The sequence below is a fragment of the Tursiops truncatus genome, chromosome 16, assembly GCF_011762595.2.
Source record: "Tursiops truncatus isolate mTurTru1 chromosome 16, mTurTru1.mat.Y, whole genome shotgun sequence".
NCBI lineage: Eukaryota > Metazoa > Chordata > Mammalia > Artiodactyla > Delphinidae > Tursiops > Tursiops truncatus.
In genome coordinates this window covers 31,904,510-31,923,935 of record NC_047049.1, presented here as the reverse complement: position 1 = coordinate 31,923,935, position 19,426 = coordinate 31,904,510, and the positions used below count along the sequence as shown (strand labels likewise).

The 19,426-nt window shown below is 45.6% G+C and overlaps 1 protein-coding gene and 2 long non-coding RNA genes across 3 annotated transcripts in view; 1 reads left to right on the top strand and 2 right to left on the bottom strand.

Moving 5' to 3' along the window:
* Nucleotides 1–15,960, bottom strand: part of PDLIM1 (PDZ and LIM domain 1) — a 45,902-nt gene extending 29,942 nt beyond the window's left edge. Inside the window, exon 1 of the mRNA XM_019939675.3 lies at nt 15,725–15,960. Within this exon, the coding sequence (XP_019795234.1) occupies nt 15,725–15,820 (96 nt within the window). The 5' untranslated portion in view covers nt 15,821–15,960. The remainder of the gene's footprint in view (nt 1–15,724) is intronic.
* Nucleotides 9,048–14,956, bottom strand: LOC141276811 (uncharacterized). Its single transcript, XR_012326975.1, has 2 exons — nt 11,362–14,956; nt 9,048–10,317 (listed from the first exon to the last, which is right to left on the bottom strand). It is a non-coding gene; the product is annotated as an uncharacterized lncRNA (long non-coding RNA).
* Nucleotides 15,961–15,995: 35 nt separating the features above from the next.
* On the top strand, nt 15,996–19,048 carry LOC141276810 (uncharacterized). Its single transcript, XR_012326974.1, has 2 exons — nt 15,996–16,303; nt 16,422–19,048. It is a non-coding gene; the product is annotated as an uncharacterized lncRNA (long non-coding RNA).
* Nucleotides 19,049–19,426: the final 378 nt, after the last annotated feature.

Below are 19,426 nucleotides of genomic sequence, written 5' to 3'. Positions count from 1 at the left end.
TCCTTTATAGTTATGTAATACATCGTGGTTTACAATGAGTTCTTTTCTATATACCATCTCATTGGATCCTTACAATAACCTTGTGAAAAAGGAAGGCAAGTATCCGACCCTATATTGGTCCCCATTTTAGACACCAAGAAACTGAGGTTTAGAAAGATCTGTGACTTACCTGGGATCACCCAACGGAAACATTACTGTATTACTAGTCATCCAACTATCAATAGTGTAATCAGAGCCAGGACTCAAACCCTAAAGCAGACCCAATGTTCTTCCCACTGTCTCTTGCTGCTTCCCTAAAATAAGTCACCAATTTAAAAAAAACACACTTAGAGAACATTATGTACAGAAACATCCTATTTCTATAAAAATCTTAACAATTAATATGCTATTTACACACAAAAATATTGGGATACTGCATACCAAACTTCACAGTATTACATTGCTGTAATGTTTTTGGTTTATACAATGAGCTTGAATTACTTTTGTAATTGAAAAAAGCAACAAAGAATATTTTAAAATACAATAGTATAGGTTTATACTGGTTCATTTCCTCCCAGCCAGGAAACTGACTATTAGGGTTTAGCCCCTTTGGGTGGCTGATTTACAGGCCAGTGCTTCTAAAACCAGTGGTTCCAAATTTATGGGCAACCCATGCTTGGGGGAAGCCAGCCAATGACCACAGTGGGTCATCAAATTCATCTGCCTAGTGAGCGTTACACGTGACCTGAATAAATATCAAGCTTCACGTGGAGATGTCCAACTATCTTTCAAGTGAATAGACGCTATCGTGATGACCAAAGTATGAACTCATTTTGAAGTAGTACTAACCTCAGAGATGATTTTTCCTATTAGGTATTTTCTAAACCAAGGTATACTAAAAATAGGACCATCATCCCAAGGTCAGCCCATGACTTTGACATTAAGAGACCTTCCTTGAGGAGAAGTCCAAGCCCTCCAGGAGCAGAGTACGCCCAGACTCCCAGCACCCACAGGGCTCTGGCCTCACCTTGGAGAAGGCCCTTGGCCCCTGGGAGCCCAGTGAAGAAGATCCTATGAACATTTGAGGGTCTCCGTAAGGCTGAACCACAGGTAAGAGGCCTTTCAAGACATCAAATCAGGACACAAGGCTTATGTCCTGAGCCTCCGTGTCTGATGCAGTTTTCAGCAGCCAGTTTCTGCCAAACGGAAAACACTGACCCTTCTGAGGTGGGCTAGTATGGTGGCTGCTGTCATGGCCATCCCCCCCATCAGTGCCCTATCCCCACAAAACAAGGGGTGGATGACTTGATCCTTGAGGTTCCTTCCGGTTCAGACATGCTATGACTTTATCAGGCAAAACTCTCCTGGAATGTAGCAGGATGTGGAAACCAGTGCAGAGATCCTGACCTCCTAACCTTCCTTTCTGGCGTTCCCATCATCTGTTTACCAGAGATCTGGCCTTTAGAAAACAAAAGTCCCCAAGGTTCGGATCTTCTTCTAATGCAGCCACTGGGAAAAGATATTTTATACAGGCGAGCGTAGGCCACACTCCTTTCATTTGACTTCGGGGAGTTAGTTCTGAGTCACCCAGTACGTGCCATAAAGACAACTTCCTCTCATTTTCTGCCCGTCTTCCCGAGGAGACTCACCTGGTGTGACTTCATGTATATTTTGCTTTTTCTAAAGAACAACACAGACCCCTTGTTTTACAAATGGCCCTAAGCATCACTTCATTTGGGATGAGCCGTGGTTCTGGGTTGGCAAACTCTGTCTCCAGGGAGAACAGCCTGATTGAACTCATTTATCAGGACCAACTCTCATGGTCTTAAAAAGAAGTCCCCTTGGATAAAATCCGGAATCACTAATGAGGTTCCTCAGGACTGTGCCATTCCCCTACTAAGCTCTAGCTACAGGGGCCTTCCTGCCTTCTTTCCTGCTTCAGGGCCTTAGCACCTGCTGCAGCCACTACCTGATTAACTTCTTGGCTTAAATGACCCTTCTCACAGAAGACTTTCCTGAATCCTCCAATCTAAGTCACATCCCTTGGGCTTCCCTGGTGGCGTAGTGGTTGAGAGTCCGCCTGCCGATGCAGGGGACATGGGTTTGCGCCCCGGTCAGGGAAGATCCCATATGCCGCGGAGCGACTGGGCCCGTGAGCCATGGCCGCTGAGCCATGGCCGCTGAGCCTGCGCGTCCGGAGCCTGTGCTCCGCAACGGGAGAGGCCACGACAGTGAGAGGCCCGCGTACCGCAAAAAAATAAAATAAAAATAAGTTAGATCCCTTGTCAACCTTCCCCCTGCCCCCCCCCACCCCGTCAACATTTTTATACACTCTCTTCTTCACGGCACTTGTCAGTTAGGTTTGTAAATCTATTCTGTGGGTTTGTTTACATAATGCTTGAGCCTACTAAACAGTAAGGTGTGGGAGAGCAGGATTTGTCTGCCTTATGCACTGTGGTATCCCCAGTGCCTAGCAGTGACTGGCACATAGTAGGTGCTCAATAAATATTTGTCCAATGAGTGACTGAATCCAAAATATCTAGCGGTTGTTAAATATGTAATCATGCTGCTTCGTTCCATCCTTTAAAAAAATGACTATTTCAAAAGGAATCAAATAATCGCTTTCCCCAGCATTGCTATCCTGGACTGGGACCACTCACAAAACTAAAATGAGGAGATGGGGGCGGTGGGGGGCAAAAAGCCTGAGAAAATGAAAACAGAAATTTCCTTTTACTTTCATATGCTCAGCTGCTAAGAACGCTGGAATTTCCAGCATTTGGTTCCAACTGTCTTGGAGGTGAGGCATTTCTGCTAAGTACATCCCAACAGATCCTGGACAAGTTAGAACCAGTCTTAAGAGCCCTGAGTCTGAGTAATCAAGGCCTGGCCATCCTATCTTTTGGTCTGATTTATTTTTTAAGCCAAATTAATGGGGAGCCAAAGGAAATCTCAGAAAGTTATAAGACAACATCATTAGGTGGGGCTCAGATGGAATCACATATAAATAAAGTCCGCATTCTTTTATGAGCTGTCTATTTCTGGGGGGAAAATGGATTTAAACAAATTATGGGATTTGCGTTTTACAAAGCTCTTTCACAAACATTCTCCTAGTTGAGATAATAATGATGATGACCTCACCACCAACATATAATTTTTCAGATGAGGAAATTGAAACTCAGAAAAGCTGTGACTGACTCAAGTTCACACAGCTAAAGGTTGGAGCCTGAACTTGAAACCAGATTCCCTCATTCCAAATTCCATTCCCCTTCTGCTTTACCACAATGCCACAAGCAGAGGCTCCAAACCCCACTGTCAGAGCCAAAGAGAAATCCAGAATTGAGCAGACTCATCTGTTGTGGCCTTCAACACAGGGAACTGGAGTGTCGCAAACTCCTGCCAAGGCCTGGGTGCCACTCGCCATCCATCAGACAACCATCTCCATTGGTCTGTGCTGAGCTGGGGGCCAGTAACTCCTCCCCTTATAAAATACTCAAGTCAGAACTGAAAAGCCCTCAGGACAGAAGGCCTGTGTCTCCAACTCTGGTTAGTTCCCATCATGAATGGAGGACTCCAAACCTTACTGCACACTAACTATTCATCACAATCATAGCAGTATTTATCAGTTAATGAGTGTTAATCATGTGTCAAACACAGTTTGTTTGGCAAGGGTAGAATTTCCCAGTCCTCCTGAGATACTATCAGGTAGCCAACATTATTTGCATCTTCATGGAGAAGGAAGTGGAGGAACGGGTTGACAGCTGGTGAGTGGCGGGCTCTGGGGCTCCGAGGTCCGTCCACCTAACCCAGCACGCCCCACTGTCTGTTCTGATTTCCTCCTGACCGTCAGATTCCATCAGAACCGGCTCAGAATGGAATCAGCTTCAGTTTCTAGAACAGAAGTCCTATACTCTCCTCCAAAGGGACAGGCCCATTAATTTGTTCAATGGACATTCTCAAAAACCCTCTTCCAGCTTTCTTCCCCAGGGACCAGACAACTTGATCACACAACTCTTGATGCCTGAGAATAAATGGAGTTAGGCACAATTTCCACTAATGAACAATCTGCCGTCTTCTGCAGAATTCACTCATGCCTCTCTCACCCTTTGCCCCCGCAGGCAGACACTTTGCTCAGAGTCCAATCTGTACATCCATCCTATACTGCATCATTAAAGCCTGTGCGCTGCCGTCAGACTTCTAAACACAAAAGAAGGTTCATAGAATGTCACTTCTAAATGGCGCAGAATAGGACTATGATGTGGCTCTCCCACTTTCTTCGATTTACATCTCAATAACTAAATATTGCTTTTATACAAAACTGGATGCATACCCTCTGGCCACAGCAAATGAAAAGATGACTTTCTTCCCCCGTATTATGGCATATACCTATTTTATCCCTCCTCTGTTACCTCTTTCTTTCATTCATTCACTCATCAGATAGACATTCCTTAAGTCCATTCTCAAAGACAGTGTAGCTTATTAAGATGTGGCTACTGAAGTTAGATGACCAGGGTTCAAGTCCCGTTTCTGGTGCTTGTGAGGTAAGTACCCTTGGGTGGGATGTTTCACCTCTGTGTGCCTCACTCTTCTCACCTATGAAACAGGGGTGATAACAGTCCAGGCATCGAAAGGCTGTTGTGAGGATTACCTGAAATGATTGAGGCAGAGCACACTGTCAAGTTCACAATCTCCTGGGGCAGACAGGTATGTACAACAGCTGATGCTAGAAACAAGTAAAGAGGCAATGGGAGCCTAAAGGTGAAATCAGGGAAGGCTCCATGGAGGAGGCATTGCTTAAAACTGTGCAAAGGCACTACAGGAGGCAGAAAAGAGCATGGCAATTTACTGGAATAGCACGTGGACTGGCACAGATAAAACACAGGAAGTGAAGGGAGAGGAAGGGGAGGAGTCTGGAGATGTAAAAATAGACCAGGCTGTAAGAGTTCTGTCATTTTCTTTTTAACAAGACTGTACTTTATCTGGAAAACAATGGGGAACAACAAAGGAGTTTAAACATAGCCTCTGACTCAACTGCCCAGTTACTGCCAAGAAACAACCAATGAGCCCTAGCTCTGTTGAGATTAAGGTGACTGTATTTGTCAGATATTCCCTAATGGCAGTTGAGAGAAGCAGACCCATTCGAGGGGTCGACAATTCAGCCTCTAGGACAGCCATTCTGAGGCTGGCTTACCCTAGAGGACTTGTCCAAAGGCACTTCTACTTAAAATTACGTGTTTGATTGACAGCCAGATTGGGTTCCTTTAACTCCCTAAGCTCAAGATTGAAAGCTGGAGGAGGCCCATGAAATGAATCCAGTCTACAGTCTTAGCTTTTCAAAATTTAAATTACTCTGCCCCCTTTAGCTGAGGCAGACACTCTCCACTTTGTCAGTTCTCACCATGCTCTACTGCCCCCAACACAGAAACCTGGGACCAGCTGCCATTTAGCATCTTTCTTGCAGCTGTTAATTTTTCCACTACCTCACCCTCGAGTCAAAACTCTTTTATGTTGTCTCCGAACCCCTTCATGCAAATGTGCTTGTGACCACTGACTTAGTTAAAAAATTATATGCAGAAATGTTTTATGACTAGGACTACAAGACACCCTGGTTTGCCCAGGATGGTAACAGATTTTCCCAGTTTAATTATCAAAAGCACCCCATTTCATTTTCAACAGTGTGTTTCAGTCTGGATGATAAATTGTATTGCCACTCTTTTGACAGAGATGGGGGTTTTAACCAAATACTTGTCAAACAGTTTAAACAGTTCTGAAGCAGCCTCACCCCACACCCGCAAGGGAAACTGTCCCTGTTCAAAGGTTCTCTGACTTTATTCTGCAGACAGGAATACAGGTCAATTTCCTGAATGTTCACAGAATGTTGTTAACCTTGACCCTTGGAATTGGCATCTAAACTTCAGACCAGAAATTGACCTAGCTCGCCAATAACTTAGGGGGAAATGACATTGGCAAGGATGAGGCAATGGTTCCCAAACAAGTTGGTCGTCAGATCCCCTCAGGTTTTAAAAATATAAATAGATCTCTACTTCCCACTTCAGATCTACTGAGGGGAGTCTACACCATCGGTCCCCAACCTTTTTGGCACCAGGGACCGGTTTCGTGGAAGACAATTTTTCCACAGATAGGGTGGGCGGGGTTGGTTCGGGCAGTAATGCGAGCGATGGGGAGCGGCAGATGAGGCTCACATGCTGCTGTGCGGCCCGGTTCCTAACAGACTGAAGACAGATACTGGTCTGAGGACCGGGGGTTGGGGACCCCTGGTCTACACAGTGTGACCCAGGAATCTTTATTTTTTAAAGCTTCCCGGAAGATTCTGATGCTCACTAGGTTTGGGAACATCAAGGGAGATGCTGACCAGCCTTTTTCCCCCAAAGGTCTCCCTGAACGAAGTTAACCAGGTAAACAAAAAATACTTAGAATCTAAGATCTCAGCGCCTCCAGAGACAACTTCAAGGCTTACATTCTATTAAAATGCATAAAAGGCCCTTAAAAGAAACATCCAGGGACTTCCCTGAAGGTCCAGTGGTTAAGACTCCGCTTCCACTGCAGCGGGTAGGGGTTCCATCCCCGGTAGGAACTAAGATCCCACGTGCCGTCCGTGGGGCGAGGCCAAAAAAAAAAAGAAAAGAAACATCCATTAGAATAGTATTTTCCTATCTCTTACCAAAACAAAGGAAAAAAAAATCCCCTACACCACTGGTCAACATCCTTGAATGCAAATGGAGTACTGCAGAAGTTATTTCATTCCAGATGCCTAAATAACTTAACATGGTTCCTATTTTGCCTCCACCAGAAAACTCACAGCTAAATGTAGTATGCAATTACAGAAACCACCTCATTGAAAGGTCCTGGCACATCTCTTTCTTCTTCTAAGTTCCAAATTTTTAATTTATTGATTGATTGGCTGCGTTGCGTCTTCCGTGGCTGTGCGCGGGCTTTCTCTAGTTGCTGAGGGCTTCTAATTGTGGTAGCTTCTCCCACTGCGGAGCACAGGCTCCAGGCGCACAGGCTTCAGCAGTTGTGGTACACGGGCTCAGTAGTTGTGGCTCACGGGCTCTAGAGCGCAGGCTCAGTAGTTGTGGCGCACGGGCTTAGTTGCTCCGCGGCATGTGGGATCCTCCTGGACCAGGGCTCGAACCCGTGTCCCCTGCATTGGCAGGCGGATTCTGAACCACTGCGCCACCAGGGAAGACCCCAATTTTTTGTTACATCTTACGGTGTGTGTTCTTTTGTTTGAAATTTTGTAGCCATGTATTTTGGTGCTATAAATCACCTTACAAGTTGGGTGTATTAATATTAAATAATGATAACTTAATAATTTTTAACATTATACAAACAAGACTGGAATAAAGAAATTTGGAATTCACGTTCAATCTCAGTGCCATGCACCTTTAGGGACAACCTCCTTCAAACTAATGGCTGTGTCCAAGTATTTAGGTATAAATTTTTTAAAAAATTTTATTTATTTTTGGCTGCATTGGGTCTTCGTTGCTGCGTGCGGGCTTTCTCTAGTCGTGGCGGGCGGGGCCTACTCTTCATTGCGGTGCGCAGGCTTCTCATTGCGGTGGCTTCTCTTGTTGCGGAGCACAGGATCTAGGTGCATGGGCTTCAGTAGTTGTGGCACGCAAGCTCAGTATTTGTGGCTTAGTGGGCTCTAGAGCACAGGCTCAGTAGATGTGGTGCACCGGCTTCGTTGCTCCGCGGCACGTGGGATCTTCCCAGACCAGGGCTCGAACCCATGTCCCCTGCATTGGCAGGCGGGTTCTTAACCGCTGCGCCACCAGGGAAGTCCCTATTTAGGTATAAATTTAAACGACTCTGAGCTGGATGACAAAGCAGAGCCCCGCCCCTGCAGTATGCCACTTAGATGCGGAATTTGAACTCTCCTTGGTCAGACTTCTGACTCAGTTTGTTTGCGGGCCCAGGCTATGGCACAGACTTTGAAGCCACATTATAGAAAGAGAAGCTGTATGAGCTTATGCAGTTGGCTTGAAAACCCTAAGAATGTTTCAAAATGTTCTTGGTTACTCCATAACCATTTGCTTAAGAAAATGAGGCAATGAAGTAGTTCAGGTCCAAGCAGCTGAGCTATGCCGTAATCCAGCTTCACTTCGCACTCGCTGCAAAAGGAAGCTATTAACGCCAAGGGGTGGCCGATCAAAGAACTTATTGCTCTTAGTCTGAAAGACCATCATTTCTTAGGTAGGAATATAATTAAAAAGCAGATAGCAAAGTAGAATACTTTGACTAATTGATCAAGAAGTCATCAGTCTCTCAAAGGTCCCTATACAAGTCCCAGTGAATCCCGTGTGCTTTTAAACAGCCCCAATAACAACGACCCATAACCCAAATCCTAACCATTCACTAAACACATAACCTTGGGCAGTTATACTCTCCATTGCTTCAGTTTCCTCATTTGTCAAATAAAATTTATAATAGGGTCAAGCTCATTTGTTGCTGGATTAAATGAGATTTCATTTGTAGAGTTTAGAACAATGTCTGGCCCATAATAAGCACTCAATACACAGTAGCTACCACTAATATATTTTTTTAATAGTACCACTGTATCCTGACACCTTCTACGTGTTAGCCATAGTGCTAAGCTCTGTCTAGACATCATCTTAATCCTCACTACAACCTTTGAAGACAAGGACTATTATTCCCGCTTTACAAATGAGAGCACTGAGGTTTCAGAGGCTAACCCTGCCTGAGGACATACAGCTAATATAGGGACAAGACAAGGTTTGAACCTAGATCAGGCTGATACCGAGACTTCATTTTCCCATGACATCAAGATGGCTTTAATTCTTGATTTGCTGCATTAAAAATAAGGCAGAAAGTACAAAGCAGTGACATCCAAATAGTTCACCATGACATGGTAATTTGATTTTTAAAAATGCTACACGAATGGAAAACTGTCTGAAAAGTTTTGCAGCAAACCGTTAAACAGTGTTTACCTCTGAGAAGTAAGATTGGGGAAAGGTGTTGGAAGGCTTTTACCTTGTGCTGTCCACATTTTTATATTATTTGATCTTTTATAATAAGCACAAGGGTTGTTATGTAAGATTTTTATTGAGGCATAACACACATACAGAAAAGGACACGAATTGTAAATAAACAGCTGGATGGATTCTCACAAAGAAAGTGCACCCGTGGAATCAGCACCAAATAAAGAAACAGAGCATTACCTGAACTTCCAAAGGCCCCTCGTGCCTCCTTCCCATCACCAACCTCCTGGCAAAGGTCACTGTGATCCCAACCTTTAACACTATAGATTAATTTTGCCTGATTAATCTTATATAATTGCAATGATGTGGTATTTATGCTTTATGTCTGGCTTCTTTCTCTCAACATCATGTCTGCCTGTCTGATCCATGTCATTGTGCATGGTTGTAATTCCTTCATTCTCATGGCTGCAGTGTTTCATATCATTATTTATACGTTTATAAATACATTTATATGTACCACCATTTATTTCTCCATTCCACTGTTGTTAGACATTTGAACTGTTCCGAGTTTGGGGCTATCGTGAATAGTGCTGCTTTGAAGATTCTTGACATGTCTTTTGGTGCCATGTGGACACATTTCTATTGAGCAGTTAACTAGGAGAATTGTTGGGTCATAGGGTCTGATCACGTTCAGCTGTGGAAGTGTAAGTATTTTTTTTTTATTTTTTATATAATTTTTTTAAAGAAATGGATGTAAGTCATTGCTGCATCACCTGAATTTTATTTATCTGTATGCATTTGACAACTTTATCCTATACAGGTCATCCCTATGTCCTATCTTCTTATCTGATAGACATGAGTAGTCATAGCTATTAAAATTAGGCCGAGTCCTTGATCAAGAACCTGGCCTCCTACAAGACCAGAGTGTTCTTTGGAAAGGTGTTTTTCATGTTTATGGCATTTGCTGAGAAGGCAGTGTACTACACATATGAAGGCAGTGTACTACACACGGACCTCAGTCACAGATGAGCTTTCCACGTCACCCACGTCGGCGCTAGTAACAGTATCAACAATCCCACAGGGCGCTAAGTGCCATACAGAAGTTACCTTCCTCGTCTGAGGTTTTCATGGGTACATTTTGTTCTGGACTTGGCCGCCACTTTGCAGGCCCATCCTTGGCTGGGCAAGGTGGATCTGTCCTCTCCCTGGTCATCTTCATTTGCCATAAAAACTGCCCCCAAATCCCCTCCTGGCCACCTACAGAGGCTTTTCTCTGGCAAAGCGTCCAATTCCTCGGCTCTTCTGTTCTTTCCTGCCCGCACGGCCATGGAATCCTGTGGCTGGTCTGTCAGTTCTCCCAGAACTGACATGGCTTCTAAAAAAAAAAAAGCCATGGCTTCTAGCTTTTCAGGAGAAACAGGAAGGGGAGGTGCTGCTCTCTAGGTTGCTCTGAGCTCCAGGGGCACTCAGGCTGAGGCCAACCCAGCCAACCCCCATGGGCATGAGGGCCTCTGGGGTGAGGAGCCCAGGAGAGTCCTGCCCCTCATGTTGATGACTGCCCCGCCATTAGCACTTCTCAGACCTGGGTGCTGGGTAATATTATTATCAATGAAATATTGACAGTTACAGCTTATCAGGGGGCAGAATACTGTGGTTGAAGCTGGCCTGGGAGTCAATCTGTCTGGCTTCAAATCCCAGCTCTTCAATTTACTGTATGTATTGTGTGTCCTGTGTCCTGTGTCGTGGGTTGTGGGGAGTACAGAAAAAGATAATGCAAGTGCACACCTAGCACAGAGTAGCCATTCAAAATATATTAGCTACTGTTAAAACATTATTATGACAGAGAGGTTAAGGCTATGGGCTTTGAAGCCAGACCGCTCAGCCAAATTCCAGTTCTATCCACTCACTACTGTATGACAAGGGCAAAGTACCTAATGTTTCCATGGCTCAGTTTTTTCATCTGTAAAATGGGTATCTTAATTGTATCTACCTCACAAGATACTTGTGACGATTACTGAAAGACTATGTTAAGCTCTTAGAACACTGCCTGGCATATAAAAAGTCATATACAGTTTAACTATGGTCATTGCTGCAAGCCAATCAAATAAATAGTCTCACACAAATCTTCCAAGTGTAAATGGACGCTCTTGTGATTAACATAAGAGTCATTTGGGCATAGATATTCAGATGAATAACACAACCCAAATTCATCTGAAAACATTTCTGAATTCATATTACGCTTTCTCATCAACTGGTGGTTGAAGGTACAATTAGTGTCATATGAGAGGTTGGGACACTTTTTAACAATAAAAAAAAAGGGGGCCCTCATATTCAAAGGGTACAAAACCACTGGTTTACTTATTTATTATTTTATTTATCTTTACAGAGAATTGAGCCCCAGAGAAGGCACGTGACATACCTGGGGTCACCCAGTGTGGTGTTCAGGACTGGAGTTCAGCCTGAGTTCCTGCCCTGGACACTCTACCAGGCACCATACAGAAGTTCTGGAAGCTTCTCCAGGCTCTCCTCTGAGACATACTGGAAGTCAAATCATCCTTTAAAAAATAATTTTCTGACATAGCCTTTTGCTCATTTTTAAATGAGCCTTTACCTTTTCCTTTACAAAGAAGTTAAGAAGTAGTTCATTCATTGAAAAAATTTGTAAATTCAAACAAATTACCTAACCTATGGGCACTGAGCTTCTCCCCTGTAAAAGGCAAAGAATACTCATTTTCCTCTCCTCCAGGGAGCAATGGCAAGGTACGGCCTAGGGAATGAGCACAGCTTGGAAGCCACTCCTAACTAGTCCCAGCACAAGAGCAATTCTGGTGCTTTCCCCAGTCCTGATCAGAGTAGGAGAGTGATCTCAGTGGTTAAATGATAACGTCCTCTCAATTATCTGCCCTGTTGCAATACCTTAACACCATTCTCCGCTCTCTCCTCCTCAAAGACAAGCCAGCAAGGTTGGCATCCAGGATTTTAGGTAAGGGGCAGGGTCTCTGGTCAAAGGGACATAACATGGCTTGGTGAATTTCATGCCAGTAGGCTCAAGCATTCACTTCCAAGCCATTCCCTGTAATTCATCCTCTTCCTCCTCTCCTTAGATCAGCTGGAGCAGCTAATATTTCCCAGGTGATCAATTTCACAGAATGAGGGAGTACAGAGCAAGGGCCATTAATGCATAATGAGCCTTTATGGACAATTCTCACTTTTCACAATCTGACAGATAAGCCCTGCTCTTTCGACCTTAAGGACATGACGCAAGCCTACTTGAGTCTGGAAATGACACTCTTTAAAGTCAGAAAAGACCCTGTGACTACAGAGTATCCATTATTAAACACTCCTTAGGACACTTGAGCAAAAACCAGAGGCTCTTAGCAAAGGCTTCCCCAGGACTCAAGAGGCAAACGAGCAACTCCTCCCACCAAGAGCATCCCCTTATCTCTGGCCCCGCCCCTTCCTGCCTTTTGTCAGTTGCTGGGAGAGGAAAAACAGTCAACATAAACTCCGCAGCAATTTTGGCCTGGGTGTGGATTCTCTGAAGACTTCCATGGAAAGCAACTAGAGGAAATAAGAAATTGACATGGGAAAAAAAAAACATACCACAACTCAAGGAGATAGACAACTGTAGACCTGGAGCAGGAACTGACAGAGAAAAAAAATCTCAGAGGACAATTACAAATGTGTCAGGAGTCCAAGGAGGACTTCAGGGAGTCCAGGGTAGAGGCTTAAATGAGAAACTGGTAAAAGGAAGAAAGACAGTTTACGTCCATTCACAGTTGGAGAGCTGGATTGAAATTTTTTAAGTGTATCACAATAACAAAGATGAAAATATTGAGGAACAAAAGCAGCTATTCACACACACACAAATGTGTTCTGTTTGTTTCTGTTCAGAAACTGGCTAAAAACAAGGAGGTAGGTTAGTGAGCTGCTGAGGTCCTGGTAATGTTCTATTTCTTGACCTGGGTGGTAACTCTACGGGTCTTTACTTTATAAGCATTTGCTGTGCATTTTTAGTTTATGACTTTTTAATTTCACAATAAAAAAGTTAAGAAAGAAAAAATTTCAAGTATACAAGATTACAGAGTTATATTCAGGAGCTTTAGTAGTTTGACAAAAGAATGAAGCCAATACCAGAATAATTCATGCAAGAGAAAGCAAACATAGCTATTTAAATAAAAGGCACTCCTTTCCCAGCCTAATTTTATGGTTTGCTTTGGTGTGGAGACTCAAAGTCTGCATATACGAAACCACAGCAAACTGTATCTGCCCCGAATGATGAATCTAGCACACCTACCAACCAGAACGTCTGTATAACTTTGCGGATGCTCACACCTCCTCACTACTGTTCACTGTTTACAGAGCAATCTCACATACCTTAACTCACAGCCAATGGCTGGAGTTATCCCCGTTGCAGAGATAAAAAAGGCAGCCACAGACAGTAGAAGACTCACCCCAGGTACAGCTCAAGTAAGAAGCAAAAATCAGACCTATACCAGATCTCAGACAGCTACCTCAGGGACCCTTTACGACAATGACTTTCCCATTCCCAGGAAGTTAGGAGGCCCACGTTTTTTCCATGTGGGAATAATGAGATGAATAAACAGGTAAATTACTGTCAGCAAGAGAATGTCACCTCCTCTGAGTCACTTTCACTTTTCAATTAAAGTACAACCCAGGGCGTTATAAAGATTAGCTTCCCTCACTAAACCATGAACACCTTGAGAGTGGAGCCATGTCTTCTTCATTTCTGGGACTCCAGGGCTTTGCTGTATAGTTTCTAGAATACGCTATATGCTCATGAGACATGTGCTAATAAAAAAATAAACAAACAGATGAGGGTACAAACTAAAGAATTCACAGTATTGTGTTTTCCACCCCATACCATCATTCCTGCACAGGGCCACTTACATTAAGTCTTTTAAAACCAGCTAAAATGGCAGGCAGTAATTGCCCTTTTAATAGATGGCCAATATATTCTCAATTCTTTTTTTTTTTTTTTAATCACCCCCACTCTGTCCCTCCAGCTCCAGCTCCGACTCCTTGGAGGAAGCCATATTCTCCAGTTCTTAAGAAAGGGTTTCATGTCATACATAAATTCAGAAGCTGAGCCGGCTGACAGGTTAATTATAGACACAAAAGAGTGGGGACAAATGGACTATGAGGTAAGCGAGTCTAAATGTGCCTTCCCTGGATAAGCATTTATTAATAAACCTGCAAAGATTTACTGGGCACAGCCAGGTGCAGCTCGGTGCCAGCCTTGGGGGCAGGGGTCCAGATTTGGGGAAGGCACAGTTTCTGCACTTGAGGAATCTGGCTGGTGGCTGGGAAGACAGCATGTACCTGCAAGAATAATCTAAGTTGTCCCCTGGGGACAGCAGGTGGAAGACAGGGCCTAAGAACTGTAGCACCTGCCCCTTTTGGGAGTGGGATGGTCAGAGAAGACATCACTCCACTAGGGCCCACCTGCAAGGAAATGTGGGTAGGACTGTGGCTGGAGAGAAGCCAAAGAGGAAGCCCCAATTCTTTTCCTCCTGCGCCTCCCACCATATTCTTTCGGGGGCTGGAGGCAAGCACCTAAGTCAAAAAGACCCATAGAGATATTCCCCTTCCCTCTCCACCCTCCCCCTCTAAGAAAAAGGAGGAATGTTCAGATGGCTGGGGAGGCAGGTCTAGGGTCATCTTCAGCAAACAGATGAGCCCAAGAATGGAATGATAGGCCTATAAAAGCTGGGTACCAGAGAGTGTTTGCGCTCCCTTTTTTCATTCAAAAAAAATTTCTTGCCCGCCTTTTGGTGGCACATTGAATGTGGCAACTCTCAGTGGGACATCAACCTTGCCTTTAGCAAGATGACCAAAGCCTGGGCCTCCAAACAGTGAGTCTGGGTCTCCCTCGGGCTTCCGCTTTATTTGGGGATCATGGACCTGGTCGTCTCCGATTGAACCTGGGCCCTTCCAAACAGATGAGGACCCTCTGAGAATTTTTCAAGCACCAACTTCCCCCAGACAAACACAAGGTGGGAACCCCACCGCAGCCCTATTTATGGGGGGAAAGGGCCGATCAGTTGGTAATCCCGAAATGCCAGGCAGAAATATGGCACGGCCATCTCCCGCGAAGTAGGGGAATATCCAAGAGGGTTTATACGGGTGGGTCTGTTTCCAAAATCCCGCCATTTCTCCAAAAGACATTAGAGAGGTAAAACTTGGCCGTGGATCAAGTCCAAAGAGTAAGAAACTAATTGTTTCGATAGTTGCGTTTAACCTCATTCGCCCTCCCCGCCCCCGCCCCAGTAAACTTCCCATCCTCTCCACCTCACTTTCCAGGTGGTTCCTGCTACTTCCAAACTGCTTTCCGCCGCTCTGCGGCTTGTTTAGAACGGGGAAGCGCTACCTCTCAGCCTGCGGGATCTGTGGGGACCCTGAGCCTTTCACCCGCGGACAAAGCGCGTCCACGCGCCGGCCACGCTTCCGGAGCGAAGGCACGAAAACTGCGCCTTTCTGTCCCGCGGACGCGGTAAGTGGTGCTCCGCAGCCGGCTGGCTCGCCTGGGAGCGCGGGGTCCGGCAAGCGCGGCGGGGGCTGCGGGCCCGAGGTGCGCGGAAAGCGCTCGGCGCACCTGGCGCACCTGGCTGCGCCCGGCCGCCCCGGCTCCGTCCCGGGCTCCGGAAGCCGCCGTCTCCAACAGCGCCCGCGGCGCCCCGGCCGCCCCAGCTCCCCTCTGGGTCACGCCGCTCCCCAGCCCGGGATGGCCCCGCTCCCCACGCGTCCCAGGCTGCTCTTACCCGGGAAATGGCGAGAGGCTGCTCGAAGTCCTTGCCCCCCACGAGGCGGAAGCCCCACGGTCCCGGGCCCTGGAGCGCTATTTGCTGCGTGGTCATGGCGCGGCGACGGCGGTCGGCGACTCCCGGGGACAGACGGGGTAGGACGCAGAGCAGCGCGCTGGGCTCCCCGGCAGCTGTCGGAGAAAGAGAGCGCGGCGCGGGCCCGGGGAGCCTGGGGCGGGCGGGAGCTGGGCGGTAGGAGGGCGGGGGCGGCTCCGCCCAGGCCGCGTCGCGGCCGCCTGCCACGCCTGTCCTCCCGCCCGCGGCCCGCAGCTGCCCTCCGCCCCGGCGCCCGCACAGGGCCTGGCCAAGAGTCGGGCAGAAAGAGCCTGGGGTCAGCTCGGGGGGGCTCGGGATTTCAGCAGCCCCGCCCCGGCCCCCAGCGCCGCCTCCCTCCCGCGCCAGCCGCCGCCCGGCTGCACTCCCAGCCCCGCCGCGGGCGCTAGGTGAGAGGCAAGTAGGTTCCGGCGACCTCGAAGGAGACAAAGCTTGGCGCTTTTGAAAGAGTTTGGAAGTGCTGTACAAAGTCATCCCTTTGAGGTCAGCTCCATTTTCACATTTTTTTTATTGTAAACGACAACGATGTTTCAAAGGTGCTTTCGAGTGATATCGTTTGAAAATATGAAGCAGTCAGGGCATTTATAGCCCCATTTTACAGATGAATTAACTGGGTCGGCCGAGGTTAGAAGACCTGCCAGAAGCCACACAGCTTGTCCGTGGTGTAACTGGACCGTCGCCCAGGCTCCCCGTGTTAAAACCGCACACTGGAACTTTTCTAGTGCGAATGAGACCAACGTACGAAGTTGTAAGTGAACTTAAAAACCTTCCTAGAAACCTTTCCCCCTGGCTGGATTCACTGTAGGTTCTGCCCTTCCCAACAATTCACACCTCAAGTTTGAGGCGGGCCAAGTGCGTGGAAAGGGAACTGGGTTGAGTACGAAGACCTGGGTTGCTGACTTGCCACTAGCCTCCTAACTGGGCTCTGTCCCCCTCCCCCTGGAGTACGTCTCCTCGCCAGATCAGACCACATCTCCTTGTCCACTGGGTCCCCCACTTCTCTCTGAGTAAAGCTGTAATGCCTAAAATGCTTGTAGGGCCACCCACAGAATGGCCCCAACTCCCTCTCTGATCTCATCTCCTTGTGCTGCTCCCAGCCCACACTGGCCTGTTGCTTCTGCCTCAAAGGCTTTGCGTCAGGGCCTCTGGAATGCTTTTCTCCCAGACATCCTAAGGCTCGCCCTTTGTTCAGATGTCATCATCTCAGTTAGGCCATCTCTGAAAGCCCTATTTAAAACCTCCTCTCTAGAACACCCTGTCACCTTCCTCTGCTTTTATTTTCCCATTGTATTTATCACCATCTGACATACTCAATATTTCACTTATTTGTACTCCCCGGTCACCCCTAAGCATTAGTTCCCCAGTGGCAGGGGTTTTTATCTGTTTGGATCACTGCTGTATCCCAGTGCCTAATAATAGTGCCTAGTACATAGTATTTAATGAACTCAATACATTGGCCAACCTTATGACCTTTGGGTCCCAGGTTCTTCATAGTTTTCTTGGCTCCAATTCATCCTGGCACCTGAGCCCCAGTGTTCTGTCTCTTTGTGATCCTAGCCTACCTACCCAGAAGCCCTGTGCACAGATGTACACATAAAAGGATTATCTTACTTGTCCAGTTGTGTCACAGCACAAATGCCTGGTTTGGGAATGGTTTGCTTGAATTTAGAAATCAGAGTCGTTTTATGTCATCTATCCATCCCTCTCATCTTGCATCCTCATATTCTTTTTTTGTTTTAATCGAAGTATAGTTGATTTACAATGTGTTAGTTTCAGGTGTATAGCAAAGTGATTCAGATATATATGCTTTTTCAGATTCTTTTCCATTAGAGGTTATAACAAAATATTGAATATAGTTCCCTGTGTTATACAGCAGGTCCCTGTTGTTTATCTATTTTATATATAGTAGTGTGTATCTGTTAATCCCAAACTCCCAATTTATCCCCCCGACTCCACATCCTGGTATTCTTTTTTTTTTCTAATTTATTTAATTTACTTTTGGCTGCGTTGTCTTCGTTGCTGCGCGCAGGCTTTCTCTAGCTGTGGCGAGCGGGGGCTACTCCTCGTTGCGGTGCGAGGCCTTCTCACTGCAGTGGCTTCTCTTGCTGTGGAGCGCAGGCTCTAGACATCCTGATGTTCTTGAATCTGAGAAAAAGGAATGTGGAGTTACAGCCAGGAGTCAACTACCTGCTTCATCAAAGCCAAAAATTATACCCTCTTTGATTAAGATTCTCCTGATTTAAAAACATGCTTGTGTTTCAAGTCCCTGCAGAATTTGGGAGAATCGCCAAATTCTGGGTCTGCCCTAAGATGGGTAGAAGTTTTGAATATTTTGTGTCCTAGGAAGAGAAAAAGGTTGAAGAGCCACAGCTTCTGTGCTCCCCAAAGGTGGGAACTGCCTCTCGTTCATCCCCAGCTGTCCTGCTAGCATGGACCTGATACATCGTGGGTGCCAATAGTGCTTATTCTATACAATATTCTTTTCAGATATAGAGCAGAAGTACATAGGTTACTTCATTTAGTTATTAAATGTTGTCAGTTGCAGTCTGGCTCTACATAACAAGAGCTATAAAGCAGTCAGCACTCTGACCAGGCCATCCCCTTTCTGGGTACTAATTCCAAGGACATAATTTAAAAGAAGAGGTAAAAGTTTTATGTACAAAGATATTTATAGCCACATTATTTATAATGACAAAAAAACTGGCATTAAGCAGCAACAGAAAAGTGGCTAAATATGGTATGGCCATATGAGGGAATAGTATGCAGCATAAAAATGATAATCATGAAGTCTAAGAGGGACTTCCCTGGTGGTCCAGTGTTTAAGACTCCATGTTCCCAATGCAGGGCACCTGGGTTTGATCCCTGGTCAGGGAACTACATCCCGCACGCCATAACTAAGAGCCCGCGTGCTGCAGCTAAGATCCGATGCAGCTAAATAAATAAATAAATATTTTAAAAAAGACTGAGAAGGCAGGGAAATGTGTTTTCAAGATATGTAAAAAAGAGTGGAACAAAATTATTGGTAAACCAGTTATTATTTGTAAACAAAATTATAGATTTCATGTTAAAAAATAAAAATTATGTCTACCTATTGCCCAAAATTCGGAGAAAGTACAAAAACGAACTTTGTATTGGAAGATGGAATTGGAGAAAAATTTTTTAAATAATTTCTTCTAACAATGATGTAAAGTTTTCAAAGCAAAAATCAATTAAATGGCCTCAACTCCTTGGAGGCAGACTAAATGCTAGTCTTTCTGGGGGTAGGGAACCTCATCTTCTATCTTTTTGATCTCCCTCTCCCTGCTCCAGCAAGCCAGCTCTGAGCTGGGCACACAGCATGTACTCAGAAAATACCCAGTGATGGACTGAGAGCTCTGACCCCCAAACACAAGCAACCTTGTTTTATCTTAAACACCATTATTTATTAATCCAAACTCTGCAATTCCCTCACTGGCCACCCTTGCCTCCTACTGAGTACAAGTTGAATGGCCTTAAGCAACTTCTCTGAACTTCAGTTGCCTTGTCTATTATTATTATAATGAATTCCATGAAAGTTTTTTGACCCTAAACAGCCTACATCAAAATACCTGCATATGAGGGGGGTGC